Below are 24,882 nucleotides of genomic sequence, written 5' to 3' on the forward strand. Positions count from 1 at the left end.
TCCTACCCACCTTACAGTCATTCCCATCCTTCTGTGTTTTTGTTGATGCAAATGCCTATGCAAGCAATACCCTCCAAAATCTCTCTAACTTGCTTCACAGTCTGGTAACATCCAGGTCCAATGCTATTTTCTCCAAGAAGCTTTCTCTGGTCTTTCCAGAATCCTTTCTCATGGTTCTGAGCACATTCTATTTCAGGAGATAGTAATGCATCATCATGTGTCTGTTATTTCCTACCAGACTGGGAGATTGTGAAGAATGAGGACTAGGGCCAGTGCTTTAGCCTCAGTGTTCACCTCTGTAAAATGGGAATAATAATCTCTGTCTCACAGATCTGTTCTGAGGCATAGACAGTAGGAAGCACCCAGTAGGTGCACATTACTTTAGTTATACCAATGAGAAGTTTTATTTATTTTTTATTTTTTTATTTTTGTCTTTTTTCATTTTTTATCGGTACCAGGGATCGAACTCAGGACTGCCTGCTTGCAAGGCAGGTGCTTATGCCGCTGAGCTAAATCCCCAGTCCCTTTCTTATTTTTTCTATATACCCCTGTTATTTTTTCATTTTGGTTTTGGTTTTTAAAGACAGGGTCTCATCACTCTCACAGTCCCAACTCAGACCATAGCTATCTATTGTTTTTAAATGCTCAAAAGCACAACTTCTTTCAGTTTGGAATACAGGTAAAAAGCAGAAGGAGCATCCAGAGCTCGGGAATGGGGAACAAAAGGCCCTTTTGGGGGCTCCTGACCTGTTTGGAGAAGGAATCTTCGAGTTCTGTGATGTCATTAGAAAACTCTCCAGATGTGGTGACAGAGCTTCCACCACCATCGATGCCCCCACCACAGGAGCCTCCATAGGGAAGCCCCCGATCAAGTCGGTGGCTCCGGGCACCAGCCATGGCACCCTCGTCCAGCGAGGCCGGCTTGCCCTCAAAGTATGCAGGGTTCTGTGCCTTCTCATACTCCTCAAAAGAGAACTGCATCCGCATGTTGGAAAGGATGATGCGGCGAGACATGCGGCTCTCTGAAGCTGAGCTGCGTAGCCGCTCAAAGTTCTTGTTCATGCGGTACTGGCGGAAAGCTGTCTGGATGGTCCTGGCAGCCCTGCGGCTCAGAAAGGAGCCTCCGTACTTCCTCTCTAGCATTTCCACCTGGCAGGGTAGAATCAAAGGGAACAAGGTCAGAAAGTTGCCACAGCCTAATGAACCTGGTCCTTAAGCACATCCCCACTTGAATTACAGCTAACTACTGATAGTCACTCAAATACGCCAGGCAGCATACTCAGTGCTGTCTTCACACTTGAATCTCAGACAGCACTGGTCACATGGGATTGGACCATGTTGTATTTTTCCAAAATTTGCAAGCAATATATGTTAATTATTAAAAAATAACAAAAAATCTAGAGACACCAAAAAAGGAAAGAAGGGAAGAAGTAAATGGAGATGAAGAAATTACAGGAAAGAAGAAAAGACAGAATGAGAGAAAGAGAAGGAAGGAAGCAAAGGAGGGAAGAAGGAAGGTTGGCTTGCCTAAAGCCCAAACACCTAGGCCAGTGATGGAGTCCTTTCAGAGCTTTCAATGATACAAACATGCTATAGATTTGTCACCAACGATCCTAGGCAATATCATAATTAACATTTTGGTACAGTGTTCTTTCAGGTTTCTTTATTCCTAAATATAGTATTTTGTCCTCCCCTTTGTTGCTGTTTAGCTAAACAATATATTGTATCATATGTGAAACTGTCAATTTATGTGTGTCCTGATTTTGAAGACTGGGTACAGGGCTCATTCACCTTTGTGCCTCCAGGACCCAGGCATGGAGCTCAATAATATTTGCTGAGTGAATATGAGACTCCATGGATGAGTGGTGAATGAATGAGTCTGCAGAAGCATGAAGTGTATATTCTCCAACTCCAGTTTCACTGTCCTTCCTAAGTACCACCCTCTCATACCACATCCCAACCCTCCCTTGGCTCTCTCTTGCGTACCACTCCCATCCCCAACCAGAGAGCCATTCCTTTGGTACCTTCTTATCCTGCAAGTCTGTGGAGAGTTCATAGCTGTCCGATAGGGCCTTGGAGCGCTTTATCTCCTCTTCTTCCTGCTTCCTCAGGGCAACACTGGCTGGCTGGAGGCGTGCCCGCTGAGCCCAGGGAAGGCCCACCCCAGCAGGAGGGCCCCCCATGTGGCTGCTGGTGGGGGGCAGCTGGCTCAGCCGGTAGGGGGGTTGGCTCCCAGGGCTATCAACCGCTGTGCTGAGGTCACTGCCTGGGGCATCACCCTCCACACTGTGGGGATGAGATTAGATGAGCCAGGATATGAGAACAGGAGAGAGGCCTGCTAGCTGGACTGAAACTGAGTAGGCCAGATTTATTTCACACTCTGTTCCCACATAGAGACCCCAACACTTGAAAACCAGACGAGAGTCCTAGCCTCAAGCTGTCCCTCACTGTTACCACAGTCCCTTCCCTTCAAGCCCCTTTGCTTTCACAGGCTTGTTATCATTTCTCTTCAGCTCCCTCCCTTAGAGGTACATCTCTACAGCCCCATTCTCATATTTTATCTCTCTCTCTCTCTCTCTCTCTCTCTCTCTCTCTCTGTGTGTGTGTGTGTGTGTGTGTGTGTGTGTGTGTCTGTCTCTGTCTCTGTCTCTGTCTCTGTCTGTCTCTCTGTCTCTCCTACCAGGGATCCAATGCACCACCTCCCACTTACACCACTGAACTAAATCCCTGGCCCCAGCCCCATTTTCTTGGATGCCTTTCCCACAAGCTCTGCCTTCTCACAATGTTGTCTCCAGTTCTACTCACCTATCACTCACCCATCACAGCCTGGTTCCCTCACAGCCTAACCCTCAGACCAGTCTCATCCAAGTCCTAACTTCTCAAGCTCATTTTTTCTAACAGTTCCTACCCCCTAACAGCTAGAGTCTCAAACTTTCCTTTCCCTTGACGGTCTAGATCCCTCCTCCCCAGACCTCTTCCCCTCCCAGCTCCATGTCCTCATGGACTTGTCCCCAATACAGTGCCTGTGATGCTGTGATTTTCCTCTCAGTGCCATCCCCAGCACTACCCGGGACCAGTTCGGTTGGAATGCCACACCCCATCCCCTAGGGCCCCAAACCCACCCCTACACCTTGCCTACCAAGGAGCTCCCCTCCCTGCGTAACCCTGCTTCTGTCCGTTGCCCCTGCCCTTGGCAGCCTGGAGTCCCAATCTGGACAGTCCCCAGGGTTTCCCAGTTGCTGCTCCAAAGGTAGGGCTAAGGCTTGGGAGGTGCTTCCCATCTAGCATCCTCACAGGTAAAGTGCTGCCCTGCGGGGTAGCTTCCTTTTTCTCCTCATGGCCTCCTCGGCTCAGGTGGGGAACAGGGCAGGAGTCTCGAGACCGAAGGGTGGCAAGAGCTGAGCCCCAGATTGGCCTGCCCAGTTACTCAGCTGTTTTTCTGCCAGACCTGCTCCCATGGTGCCATGGCAACCAGGCTGCCAGGGAACTCAGGTGTTGACAGAGCCCTGGTGCCTTAAGCCAAGCAGGCAGATTTGGTGAAGACCTGCAGAGGTAAGGAGAACCCAATAGAGCTCCAGAGGGTAGGAGCAGGCAGGTGAGGGATGGGTGGGGGTGGCTGGACCCAGAGAATGGTCTGATTTTAGGGAGTTCTTGGCTGGTGAAAGGGTTAAGGGTCCACTTCTGAGGCCCTGTTTGGCAAAGGCCAGGTAGGGAAATTGAAAGAGGATTCCCTATGAGGGTGGGAGCTTGAACTCGTGTAGGCAGGCCAGCCTTACAGCAGGGTACTCTGTGCTGAGGACGGGGTATGGTGAGGGGGCTACAGGCCCTGAGGCTGGGCCCTGGGCTTCGGTGGAACCAGGCTCTGCCCTGGTAGGAGCTTCTACCCTCCCAAGTGTTAATCTGTAACACTGTAAAACTGCCCAGTACTGCACTGAACAAAGCAGAAACAGACTAGGGGACCAACTTCCACCACATATGTTCCTATTCTGGGCCTCAGGGGCTCCTGATGTCACTCTCTATGGTCAGGTCACCCCCACCCCAAATCAATGTTCCTCTCCTCTCTCTCTCTCTCTCTCTCTCTCTCTCTCTCTCTCTCTCAGGACATCATGATCCCTTACACACACACCTCTCAAATCTCTCACTTCCCACACAGTTGTAATCAACTGTCTTCTCTAATCATAAACAATCCAGAACTTCTATCACCCAAGTTCCTCATTCTGGCACTTGAGGCCTCTCCAAGATAAAAGACAATGCATATAGGGCACTTAACACATTTAGACACTATTTTTTATCACCTTATGCTTATCAATAACTTGGTTACTCTTCCAAACAATCACATGAGGCAGGTATCATTATTTATCTTCATTTTACACACAAAGAAACTGAGGCCTAGAAAGGTTACGTAGTATATAGATGGTTACAGAGCTACCAATGATACAGCCAGGATTCAAATTCAATCAGTCTTAGAGCCCACAATCTTGAGCATTAAGCCATACTGCAGGGTTGGCTGTCAGCCCTCTACTCCACCCACCCTGGCCCAGATCCTGTTTCTCTCAAATGCTCCTCAGCTTTCCACCTCCAAAACCACTCATATATTATCTTTCACTGGCAATGCAAGCCCTATCACCTCTGCCATGTACAATCTGAGAAATCCCCTACATTCTAGTTCCGTCAAGATTCAGGACATATACCACCATGAAGAAGCCCTCCTGAATGCTGCTGCCAGTCTGAAACTATTGCTGATCCTGTTCAAAGCTCCCACACACAGCACATGGCTGTCCTCCTTTTTATGGCACAGATTAGCTTTGGCAAAGCGTGACAGCTATTTGTGTGCATGACTCCCAGAATCCCAGCACAAGAACAGAATTTGGTAATCTCCTACCTAACACAGAGCATAGAGCCTGAACCAGCATAGGTTCTTAATATAAGCTTTGGGTGGGCCTGAAGGACAAATGCTCCATTTGCTTTGGGCAAATGCTCTTAGGCGAGTGTTGAAATAAAGCTCTCACCTGAACTTGTACCATAGTCTCCAGTGTGTGCTCCGTCATATAACCAGGGAGAGCTTTCAAAATATGAATCAGACCTTTTCACTCTCCCATGAAAATCTTTATGCAGCTCCTCATAATTCACATAAAAAACACCAACTAAGCATCTATGCAGGTGTTAGGTGCTAAAAACATAAAAGTGAGCAAGATACACAAGATTGTTCCCTCAGGGAAGTGATACTGTAGTAGGGGGAAAAGACTATAAACAAAACAAACAAACATAATTTCAGATAGGGATAAATACTAGGAAAAAAACTAAAACACAGTTTAAAACTAAAAAAAAAGTGCTGTTTTAGGTATAGTAGTCAGGGAAGGTTTTTTGTTTTGTTTTGTTTTTCTTCAGGAAATGGCATATAAACAGAACCCTGATGGAAATGAAAGAGTGAGCTGTATGGCTGTCTAAGGAAAATGTACAAAGAGTACAGCCAATGCAAAGGCCCTAAGGTAGAACATTGCTTGGCATGTGTGAGGAATACTGAAGAGGCCAGTAAAGCCTGACCAGAGTGAACAATGGGAGACAGACAGAAGTTAGAGAGATAATGAGAACCAAATTGTGAAGGACATTGAGTCCATAATAAAACTGACTTTTATTATACTTAAGATCAACAGAGGAGAGATATGACCTAACTTAGGTTTTATAGAAATCACCATCCATAGGATAACTTCCAGATTTTTTACTATGGCCATGGGTGGCTCTCCTGACATGATCCTTGCCTTATAACCCCAACTTGACGACCTCTTGCTCACCCTTCAACATTTAGCTCATGTGCCTTTCCATACCTGCCCGTTTTTTCCACACAGGCTGGCTTACAGGTCCTTCTTCCTTGCCACTGTAGTGCTCTGTAGTCACCTCTATTCCTAGGCCAAGGGTATTGATTAGCTCACTTAATTCTCACAATTTACTGAGGCAGGTACCATTGGCCTCATTTAAGATAAAGACAATGAGGTCAGACACGTGATATAAACTCAGGATGCAAAAACCTAGATTTTGAGGTCCCCCCCCTCCCCGCATATTAGGCAAGTGCTTTACCACTGAGCTTTATCCCCATTTTATTTTTTACTTTATTTTGAGACAGGGTCTCAATAAGTTGCTTAGGCTGGGCTTGAACTTGTGACATCACACATTGTGATCCTCCTGGTACTACAAGCATGTGCTATTGCCTGGCTCAAGTTGTCTTCTCATGACATTTCATTGCCTCTCCCCACTCATGGCTCTGTGCTGCTTTGAACTCTCCACTTGAGGGCAGTTCTTCACTTGAGAGCTCACCCCCTTCTGGTTGTAAAAGGAACAGCAGCAGGGATATTAAGATGTTAGTATAGCCTCCCATGAGAGGGCATGGCCAAAAGCTTTAGGTCCTGGATGCGCTCTCTCTCTCTCTCTCTTTCTCTCTCTCTCTCTCTCTCTCTCTCTCTCTCTCTCTCTCTCTCTCTGTGTGTGTGTGTGTGTGTGTGTGTGTGTGTGTGTGATTTTCCTTGTCTATACCTCAGTCTGTCGTCTGTGCAGGGATGGAACAAATGAAATTCTCTCTTTGGATTCCTGAACTTCAGAAAGGGCCTTCTCTTTCTGGATTCCTCTCAAATAGGAGCAAAGCATGTGCATGCACACACACATGTACACACGTGTACACATGTGTACACATGCATAGGTACAAAACCAGACATATCTAAAGGCCAACAAACCTAAAAGCAAAAACACAAGCCCACAACTATATAGATGAAGGTATGACCATATACAGATAAACACAGACTACAAACACACACCAGTGCCCATGTGCACTGTCTGCTGGGCTCTTCTGTAGGGGAAATGAGAGCATCCCCCCATGTCATGTTACACAAATAACCACAGTGTAAAGTGGAAAGTTATCAGGTTTGGGAACAGAGGAAGTGCTGGGGAGTGCAGGAGAGAGAACCCTTTTGCTTGAGCAGAATAAAAATAAACTCCCATTTATTGCGCACCTTCCCTGTGTCAGGCATTTTCCACACATTATTTAATCTCTATGGCAAACTTGAGGTAAGAATTAGGATTCCTGTTTACCATAGGGAAAAAAGGCTCCCAGACAGAAAGTGACTGCCAAAGGTCTCAGAGCTAGAAAGTAGCAGAATGGAGATTCAGACCCCAAAGCCTGTGCCAGCCCTCCTGCTACCTTGAAGAGGAAAGACACTGGTTGACTGACTGACTGGCCTTGTCTAGGAAGAGCAAGGAGACATTAAGAGTGATGGACCTCGTGAGCCAAGATTCTAAGATGGGGAGAAGCAGAATGAATGATTCCTAGGAATTAAGTATTGGTCTGCCTATGGTGAAGGGCAATGACCCTCCCTTGGTGCAGCTTTTAATGGCAAGTCTTCTCTTTCTCCTTCCCTTTACTGGCACTACCCAGAGCCAGGCAGCCAGCAGGGGATGGGATCAGGATCCAGTTGCCATGGAAATGGATGGGGGCTGTTGCCATGGATACCATAAGATGAGGGCAAGAGGAAGCAAGGGATGCTGAGGACTATCCCCATGACAACTTAGGCTCAAAAGGACTAGAAGTGAGAGACAAGAAAACAAGACAAGGAGGTCGGAGTACTGAGATGGGGCAGGAGGTTTTGGGTTCTGGAAGAAAACTGGGTAAGGAGATCAGAGCCAGCAGCGGGTAGAGAGGGTGTCTCTGTGTGTGTGTGTGTGTGAGTGTGTGTGTGTGTGTGTGTGTGTGTGTGTGTGTAGAGAGAGAGAGAGCAGTCACCTCTCCTCTAACAGTTCTTCTGCAAGCTATTTCTGCTATCCAATCCCAGTGCCATAGTGATTTCAATCCTAAGCACAGTCTGGTTTTGCACTGGGGCTGCAAGGAAAGAAGGAGGCTAGTAAGGCTGACTGGGTAGACAGTAGGCAAACAAAATTTGGGAGCACAAAGACCTTGGTTTGAATGATGGTTCTCCTTCCTTATGGCCCTAAAAATAAGAGCTCACATGTATTGAGTCTCTTTTTTGCTAGACCTAGCAATTGTGCAAGGTCTGGGTTGTTCTCTCTGAAGGAGATAATACGGAAAATAAAATTAAGGTGCAGAGACAGATGGAGTAACTTGCCCAGTCACAGAGCTCAGCAGTGGTAGGGCCAATATTCAAACAAAAGTGTATCTGGGGGCTGGGGATTTAGCTCAGCAGCATAAGCGCCTGCCTTGCAAGCAGGCAGTCGTGAGTTCGATCCCCGGTACTGATAAAAAGGAAAAAGACCAAAAAAAAAAAGTGTATCTGAACACATAGGGCTGGAGGTATAGCTCAGTGGTAGAGCACTTGCCTAGTGTGGGTGAGGCCCTAGGTTCCATCCCCAGTATGACAAAACAAAAGTGCATCTAAACACAAAGCTCATGCTCTTTATGTTCTAGGCACTGGGCAGCTCTTCCAAGGTAGAGTCTATGCATCCTCCATCTCCCAAGGGGCCTTCCCACAGCGGCACACTGGACAGATATTTGTGGAGTGGATGAGTGAAGAAGCCACCCAGAAGGAAACAGGAAGACTAAAGTGAAATGTGAGAAGTGCATGACTTCAGTGACTTGTGGATTTAGCTAGCCAAGGATAGTAGACTCAGAGCTGGTGAGGACTATATGAATTAGGCTTTATGAACCACCCCATTTCACAGACTCAAGTTGAGGCCATGACATTCAAAGTGATTTGTCCAGGGTCTTTCAGGATAGGAATCCTCCATATTCTAAGGCCAGTGTCTCATTTTGAGTCTCAGAACCAACAACTACTCCTTCCCACCATGCCCCATAAGATCCAAACTATCACCATCAGCAGGTTCCTTGCAATTCCTAGACTAATTGCAAATTTACCCACCCTTCCATGTTTGTGCTGATATACTTCCTTTGTTCTGCCCAGAATGCCCTCAATCTCCCCTTCACCCTTGGACTTGATTGGCCTGGGCATGCTTATCTTCATCTTGCTTTAACCCCAACTAGACAGGGCCACCTGCAATCAGTTCTGACTCATTTCTATGTTTCTGTCTCATTCACTTCCACATCACTGTAGCTCTTATCATCAACTAACTTGTGTCTGTCCCCTATTCGCCACTGCCATGCCTGTTTTGCAAGGGCAGTGGCCTGGTATGGTTCACCTCTGTGGACCACCATGTATGTCCAGGCCAGGGCACTGCACACATCCATTGCTCAACAGCCACTCTGGTCTCCTAAGACCACAGGTACAAGTCACATGCATTTGTATGTGTGTGGATCACCCTGCCTGACATCTGTTGGCTTAAAAGGCATAGCCCCACATACTTAAAAGTCACTCATATCCAAACTTGTAATTACATCTACCAGACACACATAAAGACAACAAGCACAGAAAACTGCTGCCTCACGCAAACAACCTCACATCGTCAATTTATGTCCAGCCTCATATAATCATATTCCCTCAAAAATCCAGCAGTTCACAGTTTCTTGCTACAGTGAGACCTGCATACCCTCATGAAAAGGCATATTCATGGATGCATGGACACATTTCTGTTATAAACCTACCCTTTTCTCACCACCCAGGCCCTATGTCCTATTTGGCCAATTCAGTTGCCTACCCACGAGCCACAGCTCCTAAGATGGGTTTCTGATCTTGATTTGCCCTCTCCCTTCATTTAGTAGGCCCCCCCACCAACTTCCTTCTGTCTCCACTCAAATAAAGGTTGGAATGATTTCCTGCTCCATGTCACAGGTCACCTAGATTCACATACACTGGAAAGCAATTTGCTCACCATTCCCCAACCTGACCCTCTACCAGGTTTTCATTGGTATGGTCCTTGTCTCCTGCAATGCCTTTGCAATCAGTTACCACTCAGGGAAACCTTTCCCAGCCTACAAAAACCAACTCTTATCCTTCTACCTCCAGCATGGTCTCGAACACAACGCCCACCCCCACCAGCCACCTTAACATCTCCCTCCTCTTTGGACCAGGAACATATTGTGCTCATTAGTAAAGCTGTTTCTGCTCAATTACCCAGCCTACTTTCCCCAAACATCTCTTACCTCCCTTGAGAGATGGAGAACTCATGGAGAACACAGCCACTGTCTTACTTTTGGTCTCTTACAGTATTTGAAGCCTTGCACCCAGTAGGCTCTCAAGCGATACTTTCAGGAAGAATAAATAAAGAACAGAGGAAGACAGTGGGATGGAGAACAAGGGAAGGAGAGAGGAGATAAATAATGAACCAGCAAATGAGTAGCTGAGTTGAAAGAGAAGAAATGAGTGGAGGAATGAGGTAAGGTTCTTGGAGGAAAATAAAGAAAGGGCAAAATCTCACCTGGGCCTTAACCAAAACAAGAGCCACCAATCACAAAGTGTCCACCAGCCCCTATGCTGGGCTCACTGTGTTCTTTCTTGCTAATCTTGACAACCCAGAGAGGTAGATATATTCTCACTGTACTCAAGAGGAAAATAAAGCTCAGGAGAAGAAAAGACTTGCTCAGGGTTTCATAGATAATAGGCAGTTGAAAGCAGAAGGTAAACTTAGATGTGTCTAAGACTTGGAGAGGGAAAGTCAGGGTCTAAGCCCACTTTGGGGTCTCTTGGTTACACTCTTAACGGAACAGAACAAATCTTTAAAGGACATCATCCACTCTCCTACTGGCAGCCTCCAAGGTGTTTTAGCATCTACCTAGACACAGAGAATATTTAGTGTCATTGTATCTGGGGAAATTGGCTCCCTCTCAGATTCAGAGGTCCCTAAAGTTATAGAATCAGAAAAGTAAAAGTACAGAATCAAGGAACCTTAACATCACAGAATAACAAAACTGCTGCATCAGAATTTTAAATTTTATTTTGAGTCAGGCTCTCACTATATTTCCCAGGCTGGTCTTGAACTTGTAATTTTCCTCCCTCAGCCTCCTGAATAACTGGAAGACATATACCACCATGCCTGGCTATCATCAGAATTTTTTTAAATGGTAGAATCATGAGCTCTTAAAGTCATAGAATTGGAAAATCCAAACCACAGCACTGTAGAAATAGAAACTATAGAATCACGTGGAATTTGTTCCAGAATCATTGTATCTTAAACACACATAATTATTGTTCTTCAAATTGTAGCACCTCAGATTTACAGGATGTCAGGGCTGGAAGAACTCTCAGAGACTCTCAGGTCCAAACCACTTCCCATTTTCCAGATGGGGAAACTATGTATCACAGAGGTCAAGGGACATTTCCAAGGTTAGCCAGCTGATACTACCTTGGACTAATGGGCTAAAGAAGACAACAGGCATGCCCAAATTGGAGCCATTAATTTATTTATTGAGTACTTCTTGAGTGTTGACCAATACCACAAATCAAACCCTACTCTCTCCCAGCCCCTGTTCCCACCCTTGCATAGAAAAGAAGGCAAGGCCTTTGTGGGGATGGGGTTAGGGAAATGGGGTGGGGTGGAACATACATCAGACAGAGAGATCAGATTTTATTGATGGAAATTCTTTTGTACACAGCAACACACACTCTGAAAGGCCTTTTCCTCCTGATCATATTCACAAAGCACTATGGGAGTGACAGGGGTCATGGAGCAAGGCCTTCAAGCAGTAAAGAAAATGGCAGCTACAGCCACAGCAAAGGAACAAATGACTGGAACTTGGTAGGCTAGGTACTACCCCCCATCTGGTCCTCTGAGCCCTGGGCACCCTGCATCTCTGTGCTCACAGAGGACAGAGGCAGGTCCTTGGGATGTCATTTGGAGACCTCTCCAGGAGTAGCAGGCTCCAGGGTGCCTGGGAAGTTGGAGTGCAGGTGCAGGAAGGTCTGGGTTCCAAGATCCAAGCTCCAAGCTCTGCTTCTCTCACATTTTAGTCAGACCTAGGGCTCCAGCTGTTTTTAATTCAGGAGTTGGAGAGCCAGCAGGGGAGACAGCAGTGGGAGGGGGTAGGAATTTCAAGAAGGAAGTAGGGGAGGGAAGGGGCATGATGCGTGCCCATCTGGTTCCTGAAGCAGGGGAAAGGGTCCCTTGGGGGATCCGCAGGGGTGGGTGGGGCTGGTTAAGGCTTTTGCTTCTGCATAGAAAACGGCCCTTGTCCTCTCAGTTACCGAGAGGAGGGACTACTGCACTCGGAGGCTGGACAGCAGAACTGGTGAGCGTCTTCCTCTTCCTCTTCCTCAGTCTCCTCCTCCTCCTCCTCCTCCTCCTCCTCCTCCTCCTCCTCCTCTTCCCTGGGGCCAGGAAGGGCAAGGTAGAGGCCACAGGCAGTGGGTGACAGAGAGAGGCAGAGGCATTAGTTTGCAGAGCAGGGGGAGATACATGAAGGACCAGAACCAGGAAGTGGAACTAGGATAGGGGTTCAGATTGGAAGGCCAGCATGACGGATTATTCAGGGCCACACCCAACTCAGTCTCCAAGGAGCCTCTGGCTGGTCTTCTCATGGGAAGCCCTCTCCCTCACCCAGCCTAGGCTAAGTTTCAAGGTTACCCCCAGAGCATGTAAACTCCATTTCTGAGTCTGGCAGGTGTCCAGCCATTATTTTAAAGTAAATAATAACAATCTGCTCCAATCTGGCACTTTATCTACATCATCCCATTTAACCCCTGCAACAATTCTGCAAAGTAGATTTTAGAGATGAGGGAATTGAAGCTAAGAGAGGTTAGCTAATCTGCCCTAGGTCACACAGCTGGGGAAGTGACAGAATTCAGTATTTCAATCCAGGCTTCAGATCTCACACTCATTTCTACCAGGATTTCTGGGTGAACTTGGCACTATGTCTAAAAATCTATCCTGCCTTTGAAGGACAAAGATTTGTATTTTCCAAAGCTGAAGGTCAGGAAAATAGGAGATGCTCTAAAATGGAGTGTGAAAAATCCACAGTTTTGGAAGCAAAAAGACCTGGCTTCAAATCCCAGTTGTACAAGTGCTTCCAGGCACATTATTATCCCTCTTAAAACCTCAGTTTCCTCATCTGTAAGAGAGGTTTCCTGATGTGAATTCCCCAGAACTATTGCTAAGCCTAGAACATATATCAAGTGCCTGGAAAATAATTATTAATGAGAACATGGTGGGGACAGTTGCTAACTGCTCATGAACTAGATCGAATCCCCAAGGTGGCAGTCTGCTCATGCAGAAGCAACCACGGCAGAGACAGTCATTGCAGGAATAAGTGCTGTCCTGAGATGCTGCTGCACAGTACCAGGAGCCAGACTGAACAATGACAATCGCTGGAGTTGTGCCACTAGTTTCATGGTGTGGATGGATACACAATACGTCTGGGAGGGGACAAGGTATCTTGGAAGTGAAAAGGCTAATTCTCTGGTGACAGTCATGGAAACAGCCATGCCCCATTTCCAGATCCTCGATTCAGGGGAAACAGTAAATATGGAACCCGGGAAATGGAAGGATTGGGAAGAAATGGGACGGAAAGCAGACAGGCAGGGGAAGGCACTGCTGTCCATCAGACAGATGGACAAGCACAGGCACACAAGCACACACACCCTTTTCAGACTCAGAGCTCCCCCTCTGACACATTGCTCCACACACTCACTGAATCAGCAAAATCACATGAACCAGGGCTTGAGTCTCCCATTCCTCGTCTATAAAAAGAGAAAAAAAAATCCGTACCTCTCAAAGCTGTAATGAAAAGTGAATGATATTATCATTCAGTCCCACTCCTCACTCCTCTCTTCTTCAGGTCAGGCCCTGCTATCTGTCTCCTCCTGACATTGCAGGTACCTTCTGGTTTTTGCTTTCTACCTTTCTGGTCCATATTAGCCTTACTAAAGTCCACCTTTGAGCAACAATCTCTTCTGCTCAGACACTCATCCTGGCTCTTGATTGCCTCCTGGATAAGTTCATACTCTTCAGTTTGCCATTTAAGGCTCCTCCATCATATGGCTTCAGACAGACAAGAGTCAAATAGACCTGGGTTGCAATACCAGCCCCCCGCCCAGCTGGCTGGCCTTGTATTCATTTCTTCACCAATCTGGGACTTATTTTCCTTATATGTAAAAGAAGGAAATACCTACCCTGTTGGGTGTGGTGGAACTAAATAAATTTAATTATGTTAAAGCACCTGCCACAGGGTAGATTGAATGCCTAGAGCATAGAAACTATCACTATGTCTGTGATTATTGTTGGCATTGATATCCTACTCACTCATGCCCACCCTCCATCAAACTAGCTGGTTCATTATTCCATCAGCACACTCAGTCTTTTCAAACTTCTGTGCCTCTAAAGATTCTGTTTCTTCCATTTCACAGTCTTACTTCCAGAGAAACCTTTCTCTACTGACACTGTCTGAATTTAATGACTCTGCTCAAATACTGCTCCATGCCGAAAGAACTCCCTGACTCCCAGACACAAGAATTCATTGCTTCCTCCTTGCTCCAGCATTCATGTCTTTGTTTAGGGTTCTCTGCTGGTTGCTTTGAACTTTCCTCAAGTATTTCTGTCACCAATCTCAACACCCCTATATCTTCACTAGCACCACTTTCCTTTTCTGTGAGAAACATGGGGGTCCCGATACTGTTTAAGGTCAATCCACCTGGGCTCTGGAGCCCATCCCTCCACAGCAACCAACCCCTCTCCCTCATATTTTCAGCCTCTCCCCCACTGTTACCTCCTTCCTGTCCTCATTTATGGAAGCTTGAGTCTCTTCCATCTGGGAATAAAAACCCTCTCTCTGCCCCCACATCCCCCTCTGTCCCTCTCTTTTCTTCACAGCTAGGCTTCTTGAGAAATTTGTCTACACTGGCCATCTCTGCTTCAGTACCTCCCACGAGTTCTTCAGCCCACTGCAATCTGCCTCGTGCACCCACCACTGCATAGAAGCTGTTCTTAGAAAGGTCACCCAGGCCCTCCTGATGGTTAAAGCCAATAAACTCTCCTCCACCTTCATTTACCAACCCACCCCACTGCACTGCAACATTTGACACTCTTTAATAAGGTCCTCCTCTGCATGGCCCCTTCCTTCCTCTGCTTCTGGGAGCCCACTCCCAGCTGGTTTTCCTCCTACTTCTGCCTCCCCCGACTAATCTCTCAAACTCTTCCTCACCTCATTCCTTATGTAATGGTGCCCCTTCCCCAGTTCTGCTCTGGTCCTCTCTTTCAGGCCATTCTTTCAGTAATGCTATTCCATTTCATAACTTCAAGTACAGCTCTCTGTCCAGCATGGACCTCTCTCCTGGGCCCCAGACCTACCTAATGCTTGACAGACATTCCTACCAGAATGGTCATTAGGGCCTTTCAGATCTCAGAGGGCATCTCACCATGGCAAACCTACTTTCCTCTATTTCCTAACTTAGTGAAATGGAGTCACCCTAAATCCTTTCTGCTCCCTTAGCAGGTCAGTCACTATAAATCCTGCTGATGCTACCCGCTACATTAGTCTAAAGGAGTTGGCATGTAATCTAGCTGCTGTTACCTCATCTTCTACTCCTTTCACCCCCTTTTCAACCTTTGTTTCTCCAAAACACTGGTTCTCCTACTGTTCCTTAACTATACCAAGCACACTAGTCCCACAGGATCTTTGCACTTCATATTCCTTATAACTGGAATATCATCTCCCAGATAGGTACATGGCTCAGTCCCTTACCTCCTTTAAATCTCTGTTCAGAATTATTTTGAGGATAACAATATGCAATGTAACAACCATTACTAAATTCCTATCATCTTGTTTTGAAATCCTGTATTACCATTGTTCTTTGTTGTTTTGTCATCATTTTGCTTTTGTTGTTGTTTTTAATTGTTTGCTTCTTGATTTTTCCGGTATTTTCTCTTTAAAATAAAAAAATAGACAAAAGTCACTGCTCAGCTGCTGCCTCACTAGTGGAGTCCTCCCTCTTAAAAAGACATCCTAATATTTTCTATTCCCTTACTATGTGTCTTCATAGCACTCATGGACACCAGACACATTCATTCATTCATTTACTATTTGTCTCACCTACTAGAAGATCCATCAGGAAAGGTAACTGCTTTGTTCAATACTTTATCCCTAGTGCCTAAAACAGTGCCCTTCATAAATATTCATTCAATCCATTGTTAGTTCTGAACATATCAACTTAATTTACCTCCATCCTCAATCATCTCTGCTCTAATTCTGGTCCTCTCTTGTGTCCAATCACCTCTAGGTCCCTTTCCTCTCCTCTAATCTTTCTTCACTTCTTCACTTCTACTTCCTTAGATATTCTCTGTCTGTCTGTCTGTCTCTCTCTCTCCCCTCCACCCCACTTCTAGCTTCCTCTTTCCTTGTCCCTCCCTTCCTCTCTCTCTCTGGGATTACTCCAACCACCTCCCCTCTAATCTCCCTTCATTCTGAAATGCTAATTTGATCATGCCACTTTCCCTACTCAAGAATTGCTTATGGCTCCCCAGCTGTCTACCCAGAGGAAAAAAAATAACAAGCCTGAACACCCCAGAAAGCTGCTTGAGGCCTAATTAACCTCTGCCCCCTCTCATGCTTTGCTTGGTCCTTTCTCATTTCCAGGTTCTGTACAAACCCTCATAGCACCAGCAGCTTTCACCATTAGCTCTCCAAATCTTTATGGACCTTGAATGACTACCTCAAATGATACTTTCATCAGAAAACTCTGCTTGACTCAAACCAGCAGTCACCCCCAAAACAAAAAAAATCCTTTAGGGGCCAGGAATATAGCTCAATGGCACAGCACCTGCCTGTCAGGCACAAGGTCGTGATTTGGATTCCCAGTACCAAAAAAAAAAAAATAGAAAAATTATTTAGTATTTCCTATAGGAAATAAGTGTCTCCAGGTTTACCTGGATCTCTTGGGAACCAGAAGTATGCTAGAAGTTAGTAATTATGTCTGAGATCAAGCCCGTACTCCAAATTAGGCCTTTTGGCTGCTCTCTATGCATACAACCCACTTCTCATACTGACTGCTAATCTGATGTTTTCAAAACATGAATTTTGCCAAATTATTTTCCTATTTAGAATTCATTTATGTGACACTTTGCCACCAACAACACTGGTTCTCAATCTTTTTTGTGGAAAACAATCTTTTTTGGAATAGTTCATGAAAATCATAAACTATCACCCCTCAAAAAAATTACACACAGGTATGCACATGCAACATTTTATATTCAATCTCAGGAGGTTGATGGGTCTCCTGAAGCCCGTGTAGGACCCAGGAGCCCCAGGTTAAGAACCTTTGGCTTTACCCAATGGAATCCAGGTTCTTTTGTATATGCTATTCTTTCTGTCTAGGATGCTCTTCCACACTTCATACTTCTATCCCTGGCTAATCCTTAAGTATTCTCTAAGACTGAGTTTGTAGTCTGAATTGACCCCCACCTCGCCAGATTCCTTTCTCTGGGCTTCTATTGTTGCCACTCCCCTATAATGCTGTCCTCTGTCATTGCCCTTTTTAGTGTCTTCAACTGACAGAAACTTCATGGAGGATGACCATTCCCTAGCACAGTCCATAGCAGTACTCCCTCTAAGTGTCTCCTGAAATAAATCATAGTAACAGCTTCTTTACATTAAGTGCTTGTGAAGTTCCAGGCCCTTAGTGAGGGTATTCTGAATGGATTAGCCTGGATGTGTCATCTACTCTTCAATGAATACATTCTATTATATTAGCAGTATTCTTTTCTTTTTAACAGATAAGGAAGAAGATTCAGAGATGTGTGAGGTGAGTTGCTCCAGGTCATCCAACTAGATACAGAATTAAAATTGCCCCAGATGCCATGGCAAGTCCTGGTTCATCAATCCTTACTGCTGTGGACTGCAGATTAGCAAATGGCATCAGTAGAAGAAAAAGACCAAACACGAAACCTCCTGACCTAGGTTCCATTTTCCAACATCAGCTATTGTGATTTTTCTTCCTATATTATTCATATCAAACTAGGCACTTGTCCCTCTTTTCTTATGATAGTATGATATACTCCTCTCCAACTGTGTACTACTCTCAACCTTCTCAGCTCAAAGCCCTGCATGGTCATGCCTACCTTTTGTCTAGAACCATCCTCACACATATACAGTTTTTCAGCCTAATACAGTACTACACACTTAGCTAGGAGGAAAACAAGACATGAGTGGTCCTACTCTTTCAGAGTTGACAGTCACTCAGATGTTTTACATGTATCACTTCTGATCCTGAAAAGAGGCCTGAGAGGTAAGTAGATATTATCCCATTACACAGATGAGGAAACAGGCTCAGAAGCTAAATGACTTGCCCAAAGTCACAGAGTTTATAAGTGGAAGAACTAGGACTTAAACAGAGATACTGACTCAACTATTTCTTTTGCCCATGAAGTCATCCACTTGGAAGAGCCACGGTGGACAAGATCATTTCTAGTCAAGGAGTGGGTAAAGAAAAGCCTCAATTCAAATATCCTCTACTGCAGGAGAGTTTTCCTTGGCTTCCAGATGGGGCTAAATGCACCTCCTCTGGCAGCCTTCTGAGTCTAATTCTGTCCCATCCTAAACCACACTATGCTGTCATTGTCTAACCATCTCTCTCCCTTCTAGACTTGAGCTCTCTGACAGTAGAACCAAATGTAATTTATTCCAATATCCTACAAAAGTTCAGCACAACACCTAACCTAAAGCAGGCAAGATAAAATCCTAATTGAATAAATGAGATGATATTTGAGCTAGTTGTTAAAAAAAAGGATTTGAATAGTTGGGTATAGGAGAAAGGCACAAAGGGGAAGAAAATTGAGTTAGTAAACATAGGGACATAGGACGAAGGAAAAAGGTCGGTGATTTTGAAATTATGAAAGGGCTTATATAACATGTTTTTGTTGTTGTTATAAAAACTGGATCATGCATATTATACAGTCTATCAACCCTATTCATGCATATTATACATTCTATCAACCCTATTTTACAACTTGTTTTTTTTTTCTATATTAAAGGTCTTGGATATCTGGCCATGATATTCACAGATCCACTACAGATAATTCATAATATGGGTATGTCATTGACTAAAAGCTGCTCCCTATTGAAAAACATTTAGGTTTTTAAAAATTTTTTGCTACGTTGCACTGAGTATCTTTGTATATGTCTTGAAGTATTGTTGAAGAATAGATTCCTCAAAGTTCAACTATGAGACTAAAGAAATGCACATTTTATGTAAGTGCAGATATGTTATTTCTATTGCTTTAACATTTTAACAGACTGATTAAAAATAAAAATTACTTCTACTCCTATAATTCTATCTCTTTTTTTAGAAGCAGATATCAAGTAGCTTTTCAATTAAGAGTTTGTCAAGAGTGACATTCCATGAGGGTATGTAATTAGGAACTGTATACAATAAGGCCTACATTTGCAGTTTGGGTTGGGGTATTTTAGAAAAAGCCTCTGGCTAGCAAAGTTGAGGTTCCTATTGTGTAAAGCCTGAGAGAAATCTAGCTCCAAGATATAGTTCTCAGCTTGGAAGAATATGCACATTTGGGCTGGGGATTTAGCTCAGTGACATAAGCGCCTGCCTTGCAAGCAGGCAGTCGTGAGTTCGATCCCTAGTACCGATAAAAATGAGAAAGACAAAAAAAAAAAAAAAGAATATGCACATTTAAGATTCTTGTGGCAACTAACAAATTGGCCTCATTAAAAAATTGTACCATGGGGCCAGGGATTTAGCTCAGTGGCACAAGTGCAGGCCTGGCAAGCAGGAGGTCGAGTTCAATCCCTGGTACCAAAAAAATAAATAAATTGTACCAGGGCTGGGTATGGTAGTGCACACTTGTAGTCCTAGCATTAGGTGGCTGAGGCAGGAAGATCTCTGAGTTCGTGAGTTTGAGGTTAGCCTAGACTTTGTAAGCGAGTTCAAGGCCAGCCTAAACTATATAGTGAGACCATGTCTCAATACAAAGAAGTGTACCAATGTGCATGCCAATGAAGGTATCTGAGAGGTAGTTTCTCCACAGCTTCCAAAATCTTTTTGATGTCTTTAGGAAGCTTTCATACCCTTTGTCTTTTTTTTTTATATCGGTGATTGAACTCACCACCTTGTGCTTGCCAGGCAGGAGCTTACACCACTGAGCTAAATCACCAGCCCAATTCTTTGTTATTTATTAGGTAACCTTCAAGTTCTTCTCTGAATTGTCAAATCATGTTACTTCTCAATTTTAAATGGGTCATGTATCTTTTTCTTTTTGATTTCTGGGAGATGATATAGACAGAAACACTAACATTTTATCTGATATCTGTGTGCAAAGATACTATCTTCTGATTTGTAGTTTGTTCTAACTTTGTGTAGAGTATCTTTCTTCACATCCACACAGAAGTTTTCTTTTTTTTTTTTTTTTTTTTGTTTGAAACAGGGCTTCATTAAGTAGCCTGGGCCAGGTTTGAATTTGTGATCCTCCTGCTTCAGCCTCCTGAACTTGCCACCACACTGAGTGTATAAGTTTTAAATTTTAATGTCACCAAAATTATTCTATTTTATGGCTTCTGTTTTGATTTTTTTGTTGTTGGTTGGTTATTTTTTGGGGGGTAAGGTCTCACTATATTTTCCAGACTGGCCGCAAACTCCTGAGATCAAACAACCCTCCTGCCTGAGCCTTTAGAGTAGCTGGGACTATAAGTGTACACCACCACAGTTTGCTTGGCTCCTGGGTTTTAACGTCATACCCTGAAAGGCCTTCTTCACTTCAATATAAAAATATTCCAAATTTTCTTCTAGTACTTTCACAATTGTACTTTTTGTATTTGTCTTTATATGAGGTAGGGATTCAATTTAATTTTTTCCCAAATGAGTGGCCAATAGTCACATTCCAATTACTGACTCCCTACTGGTTTGAAGTGTCTTCTTTATCATAAATTAACTTCCAATGTCAACATATGAGCTTATTTCTAAACTATTTTGTTCCATTTATGTATTCCTCTATTTCTGTGAGGCTATAACATCTGTAATTACTGAAACTTTAGGGTAATTTTGTATCTGATAGGGCAAGTCCTTCACTTATGTTTCAAATTTTTCTTTGTAAGTTATGGGCATATATCCTTCCAAATGAACTTTCAAATGCAATTGTCAAATTCCCAAATAAAATACTCTTTTTTAGGGTTGATGTTGTGGTGGTACCAGTGATCAAAGCCAGAGGCACACTACCACTAAGCTTTACTATAGTTCTTTTGATTTTTTATTTCAAGATAGGGTCTCACGAGGTTGCCCAGGCTGGCCTCAAATTGTTGCTCCCCAAACCACCATACCCATCCCCACGTAAATTTTAATGTAAAATGCATAGAACTTTTGAGCAAACTAGGGGTAAAATGTCTTTTTTTTTCCTTTACCATGTTGAGCCTTCCTACCCATGAATAGGACACGACCCTTGATATACTTATCTTCCTACAGTCTTATGCCGAAATTTTCAGTTTTCTATAGAAAAGAATTTCACATTTCTCATAAATTCCTAGGAACCTTGTAAGGTATGTTGTTGTCACTGTTGTTTTGTTTTGGCTACTATTGTGTGTGGTACTGGGTCTTCAGTAAGTGCTCTCCCACCGAGCTACATTTCATCCCTCTTTGTTTATTATTTTGAGATACAGTCTTGCTATGCTGTTCAGGCTGAGCTCAAACTTATGATCCTCCTGCCTCTGTCTCCTGAGTAGCTGGAATTATAGTGTGTGCCACAACATTTAGCTCTATCATATCTTTTAATTAGTTATTGCTGGTATTCACAGAAGCTAATGGTTTGGATGCATATTTATTTTGTTCTACCCATTCCACTCAATTTTCTTATTAGTTGTAATAATTTTCATTTTATTTTGATTACCTATTTTTTCACTATAATTCCAATAGGACTCATTTATTCAAACTCCAAAGGATACAACATAAGTGAATACTGTTTTAGTTAAAAAAAAACAACATATGGTAAAGATAGCAAAAGTAACCAAAAAAGCAGGACAGTAGTTCACCACAGGGAAAATGGAGAGGTGTCACAGAGGGGCTATCTGGACACTCTAAAAGACTGCCCAGTGGCCTCTTAAATCTTTTCATGAGAACTCATGTCTTTCTCTAAATATTATCTTTAAGTAATACTAATTCTGACTCTTCTTTTTTTGCGGGAGGGTAGGTGCTGCCAAGGATTATACACAGAACCTGTATACTGAGCTACATCCCTGGCCACTTTTTAAAAATGTTTAACTTTGAGACATAAGAGTCTCTCTAAGTTGCCCAGTTGTACACTTGGCAACACTGACAGATGTCATTTGATTCCTTTTAAAATATTTGTTTGCTCTATTAATATGTGAGGTTAGACTACAGGTTTGTTTAATTTTTTTGGTCTAAACCTACCTAGTTACTTGTACTTTTTTCCCCTGGTGCGGGAGACTGAACCCAGGGCCTTGTTTATGCTGGGTAAGCACTCTACCAGTGAGTTTTATCCCCCAGACCTATTTCATTTTGTTTTTGAGTTAGGGGTCTTTCTGTGTTGCCCAGGCTGGCCTTGAATTCGTGGGCTCAAGCCACTCTTATCCTCCTGCATAGCTGGGCTATGGGCATGCACCAACATACCTAGCCAGTCCATAGCCTTATAGAATGAACTGTAAAGCTGTCCATCTTTTGCTACTAACTAATCTTTCCAAATTCAATAAAATTTCCATTGTACTACAACTTCCAGAATATCAACTAGATCTGGAACTATGTCTGAGAGGAAACTTTGAACACATTTTCAATTTATTCTTTTCTCTATTCAGGGTTTTTGTTCCTTCTTATGACATTCTGGTAATTTATATTTTCTTTAAAAAACACACTTCATATAGATTTTCATTTTTATTGTTATAAAGGCATTTTCTCATAACGTTTTTCCATCTCTTTACAATCTTATTTTATTTATCCCTTATTTTACTTACATTTTCTCACTTCTTTCTCAGTCATATCTGCCAGCTATGGTCTACCTAGTTGCTAATCTTTTCAAAAGCTGCATATTACTTTATCGAGTCATTTGTTTTCTATTTATTAATGTATGCTTTCTATAATAATTATTCTATTTTCTTTTAGGTTTTTTCTAGCTTCTTGAATGGAATAATTAGATCATTTAATTCAACCTGTTTTGTTCTCCAATAAAATCAGTGAAGACTATAAATTTTCCTTTGGAACTGCTATGGCCATATTCCATAGGTTTTGATACACATAGTATATTATTTATTCTAAATAGTACAAAAATTTCATTCTTATTTCTTCTAATGCAAGAAGTTTGCTTTTGGGTTTTTTGCGGGGAGAGGAGTTGGGGAGTCTCACTATATAGCTCAGATTGATCTGGAATTCAGCAGTGTAGCCCAGGCTAGCCTGGAACTCAGCAACCCTCCTGCCTCTGCCTCTGCCTTTCCAGTACTGCAACTTTTAAATGTGGGTAGGGCCTAGCCTTTTTGATATTGTAGTTCATACTTCTTTTGGTTGCATTTTAATTAGAAAATATAAGGTATGTTTTCTAATTAACTCAGAAATAGTGTTCCCTGAAGGTGTGGAGAGATTTGTCCTTCTGCCTGAACACCTTTCCCAGGTCTATCTAACTGACAAACTCCTAGTCACACTTAAGAATAGCTCAAATGTCACATATTCTAGGTCCAAACATTCCTGCTTTTGGGGAAGGATAAACTACAAATGGATTCCAATAGTCCTCTTTTGTTTCCTGATCTGATCTCCCAAGCATTCTCCTCAGACACTCAAACACCCATTCCACAGTCACATGGGGCTAAGGAACACGGGGGAGGGGTCTGGCAATGATACTGCATATTTATCTGAAAGGGAGAGGGATTGGGGGAGGAATGGGTCTAGCTCTTACCTGCTCTCTGCCAGCCTGCCTGAGGGGGTAAGCTTCATGGAGTCAAGGACCTGAGTAGGACAGCAATACTGGTGTAGAGTATGAGACGCTGTGGACCTGAGAGACAGCAAGAGACAGAGACAGAGAGAGACAGAGAGAGAGGAATGGAGGGAGGGGGAGAGAAAGAGAGAATGAGAGAGAGGAAAGGCAGGGTGGGCAATTGGGACAAGGAGGTGAATTAGTGGGGGAGGGGTAAGGGAAGTTGGCAGGAAGGGAGGATGGGAAATAGAGGATGATAAGGGAAAGAGGAAGACAGGAAAGGAGGGATGGATGGAGGGAGGAAGAAAAAGAAGGGGAGAAGAGAAAGGAAGAGGAAGGGAGGAAGTTAGGGAAGGAAGGAAGGAAGAAAGGAAGGAAAGAAGGAAGGAAGGAAGGAAGGAAGGAAGGAAGGAAAAAAGAAAAAACCACAAAGTCAAGAAAGAGAGGACGGCACTCAAACCACAAACAGAACACAACGATAACAGGGGGCAGCAGAGACGAAAGAGCCAGGCTGGGCCTCCTGTGTTCCAGGTGACTCCGTGGGGACCTGGGCCACTGAGAGACGCTGGGACACCACAGCAAGGAAGGGGTAAAGGAGCCCTCCTCACACCAGACGCCACATGGGTAGGGAAGAGGGGAGGAGAAAGGGAAGATGAAAGAGAAAGGAGAAAGATGTCTGAGAGGAGCTCCTCTTATAAAAAATTCCTCACAGGAAGGGAAAAAGGATAGAAGGAGAAAGGATTGTGGCCCCAAAGACGGCGAAGAACCCAGGTCAGGGAGAAGCTGCAAGGGGACACTAAAGAAGCAAAGAGCAGAGCGAGAGAGAGAAACTGCAACAGACAGAAGACAGAAAAAGAGGAAGACAGAGAAGGAGTGAGACAAAAGACACAGAGAAAGGACAGGTAAGGAGAGGCAGAGAAAGCCAGAGCAGAGGAGGGTTGAGGGAGAAGGAGACTGACAAGGTCTCAGTGGTCTTGGTGACAGGAGAAGACTCAGGGCTGATTGGGTAGGAGCCCAGGCAAGGCAGAGGACAGGGTGGTTCCAAGCAGTTTTTTAGTCTTTTCTTCTTAATTTTTTTTCCTTTTTTTTTTTTGAGACAGGGTCTCCCTATGTAATCCAGGCTGGCCTTGAACTCACTATGTAGCC

General features: G+C 44.0%; 1 protein-coding gene across 3 annotated transcripts in view; it reads right to left on the reverse strand.

Moving 5' to 3' along the window:
* The window catches only part of Iqsec2 (IQ motif and Sec7 domain ArfGEF 2), an 87,054-nt gene that overhangs the window by 24,663 nt on the left and 37,509 nt on the right, over positions 1 to 24,882 (reverse strand). For all 3 annotated transcript variants that reach the window (XM_063245909.1, XM_063245910.1, XM_063245911.1), the window contains 2 exons: positions 2,025 to 2,286; positions 748 to 1,149 (listed from right to left, as the gene is read on the reverse strand). In XM_063245909.1, the coding sequence (XP_063101979.1) occupies positions 748 to 1,149; positions 2,025 to 2,286 (664 nt within the window). The remainder of the gene's footprint in view (positions 1 to 747; positions 1,150 to 2,024; positions 2,287 to 24,882) is intronic.

Source organism: Cavia porcellus, unplaced genomic scaffold, assembly GCF_034190915.1.
Source record: "Cavia porcellus strain 051 isolate PalLab524CR breed Dunkin Hartley unplaced genomic scaffold, mCavPor4.1 scaffold_3, whole genome shotgun sequence".
Lineage (NCBI taxonomy): Eukaryota > Metazoa > Chordata > Mammalia > Rodentia > Caviidae > Cavia > Cavia porcellus.